The sequence below is a fragment of the Malus domestica genome, chromosome 05 (genome assembly GCF_042453785.1).
Source record: "Malus domestica chromosome 05, GDT2T_hap1".
Classification (NCBI taxonomy): Eukaryota; Viridiplantae; Streptophyta; class Magnoliopsida; order Rosales; family Rosaceae; genus Malus; species Malus domestica.
The window spans coordinates 5,450,066-5,452,758 of record NC_091665.1 but is presented as its reverse complement, the minus strand read 5'-3'; the positions used below and the strand labels follow the sequence as shown (position 1 = coordinate 5,452,758).

General features: G+C 42.2%; 1 protein-coding gene across 1 annotated transcript; it reads right to left on the bottom strand.

The window, feature by feature from the left end:
- Positions 1-2,375: 2,375 nt before the first annotated feature.
- On the bottom strand, positions 2,376-2,693 carry LOC139196014 (uncharacterized). The gene has a single exon (XM_070821677.1). The coding sequence runs from the start codon at positions 2,691-2,693 to the stop codon at positions 2,376-2,378; it is 318 nt and encodes a 105-aa protein (XP_070677778.1).

Genomic DNA, 2,693 nt, shown 5'->3' with positions numbered 1-2,693 from the left:
GATCTACCTCATAAGTGGGTTTATGAATACCTCGATTAATACGCTCTGGAAGGTGACGGAGTTGAGGTGCATTTGGTGTAGGAGACGATTGGTTATGAGAAATAACAGAAGACGAGTTCATACTTGGACCCGATATAACATCGGGAGAAAAATCCCCTGATAATTGTTGCAATTGCTGCTCGATTCCATTGCAAATAGTCTGCTGCAGCTCATTTTCAAGCCCAGACCCCGTGGGACCCCGTGGGCTGATGACCAAAGCACACGGGCTGCTACCCTTCCCCAGATGCCGTGGGCTGCTACCCTTCTCCAGATGATGATGGTTGCTCTTCATTCAGCTTGTTTCTAGCCACGGGAGAGTAATCAAAGCTCAAAACTTCACTATTATCTCAAGTCAGAACTTCACTATTTCGGTACTCCCCCTGAAGTGAGGACGCGGAGGATCCAAAAAATATTTCATTCTCATGGAAAATCACATCCTACGTAATAAACATTTTTCGACTTAAAGGATGATAACAACGATATCATTTTTGGGTAGTAGCATAACCCAAAAAAACACAACGAATGGCTTGAGGCTCAAGTTTATTATTCCGTTGAGGGGGGTAGAGGTGAACAAAAACAACACACCCCAATACCCATGAGGGAAGATTAGGAGTTGGTGGACTGCTAGTTTGAGATGTGAGAGCCTGAAATGGCGTATGGAAGTTGATAGTACGAGAAGGAAGACGATTAATAAGATAGGATGCAGACGTAAGTGCCTCTCCCCAATAATGTAGAGGCATATGTGCCGCAATAAGTGAAGCACGAACCATTTCTAACAAGTGTCTATTTTTTAGTTCGGCAATCCCATTCTGTTGAGGAGTATACATGCACTTGGTTTGATGAACAATACCATGCAGTTCCAGGAAGGAACGAAGTTCCATATTAACATATTCGCCACCATTGTCACTTCTAAGAACCTGGATATTCCTGTTGTATTGCACAACAACCATTTTATGGAACCGTTGAAAGGCCAAACTAACTTCGCTTTTTGACTTTAACAAAATAACCCACGTCATTCTGGTACAATCGTCAATAAAAGTAACAAACCAGTGAGCACCACCAAGAGTAGCTATTTTGGACAATCCCCATACATCAGAATGCACAATCATAAAAGGAATGGTACTTTTATTTAAACTGGCAGGAAAGGAGGTTCGATGGCTCTTAGCCATTTCACAAACATCACACTTAAACTGAGAAACATCATTCTTGACAAACAAACTAGGAAATAACTTATGCAGATAACCAAAGGAAGCATGCCCAAGGCGCTGGTGCCACATCCAGATGTCTGACACGTTATTAGTATCCCCCTGAGAATCATCAACGGAAAGAGCTTGAGTCAGCAAGCTAGAACTACAGGTGGTCAACTCCAAGTAATACAGTTTCCCTCTTCTAATACCATAACCAATCGTCTTCCGCGTCCTGATGTCCTTAAAAACACAGAAATATGGCAAAAAAATAACCAAACAATGTAAGGCAATGGTTATTTGAGCAACGTGCAACAAATTATAATTTAGAGAGGGAACCACAAGAACAGTGTCAAGTTTCATGGTACCGGAAGTGGAAATGGTGCCTTCCCCAATAACAAGGACGGCATTACCATTAATAATGTTGACCTCGGTTTGTGTGGATGTTTTTAGTGATGAAACCTGTCAAGAATTACAAGTCATATGTTCAGCAGCTCTGGAATCAATTATCCATGTATTATTCATAACAAAAGTAGAAGTACTTAGTGCCTTACCATCACTCCCTGCCGCATCAATCATGTCAGATGCCTTGTCCGCTATCTGGTTCGAATCATTCTTGGTTTCTGCAACGGAGGCTTGAGATTTGTTGCACTGAGGATCATGGGTCTTATCCCAATTCTCAGGATATCCAATCAGCTCAAAACAGCGACTCTTGGAATGTCTTGTCATGCCACAGTGTGGGCACTTACCTTAGGGACAATCCCGGCTTATCTGGCTATGCTGAGTTTGTCCTGGCCAGTTTTGTGACCCTTCTCGGTTCGACCCAAAAGATGATCCATGGGCCTTTGCTGCCATGGCAACATATTCACTTTTGTCAACCTTCATTTTCATTGCTTCCTTTCGATCGACTTCTCGACGAACATATGCATAAGAAGCCTGAAGGCCAAGTGGGGGATCCTTCCGCAACACTTCTCCACGCACCTGATCAAACCCATCATCGAGACCACCAAGAAACACATAGACTCGTCTCTCAATGGATTTTTGAAACACTTTGATGTCGTTTTCACACTCCATGGATACTTTATTAAAGGGATCCAATTCTCTGAAAATCTCAGTTAGCCCCCCGAAATAGGTAGCCAAAGGTTGGCCATTCTAACGAAGTCGTGATGCCTTCTGATTCAACGAATAAATTCTGGCCTCATCATTCTCATCAAAGTAGGCTGCCTTAAGAGAGTCCCAAATTTCCTTCGATGTAGACAACTGAATGTACCGTTTCATAATCTCAGGCTTCATTGAAGACAAAAGCCAACTCTTAATTTTTTGATCTTCAAAGAACAAATCATCATATTTAGGATCATCTTCGTTAGGTGCTTTGATAGACCCACGAAGATATCCCATCTTCTTCCTTCCAGCAATATGGATTTGAATGAGAAGAGCCCATAAATCATAGTTCTTTTCATCCAAAACCAT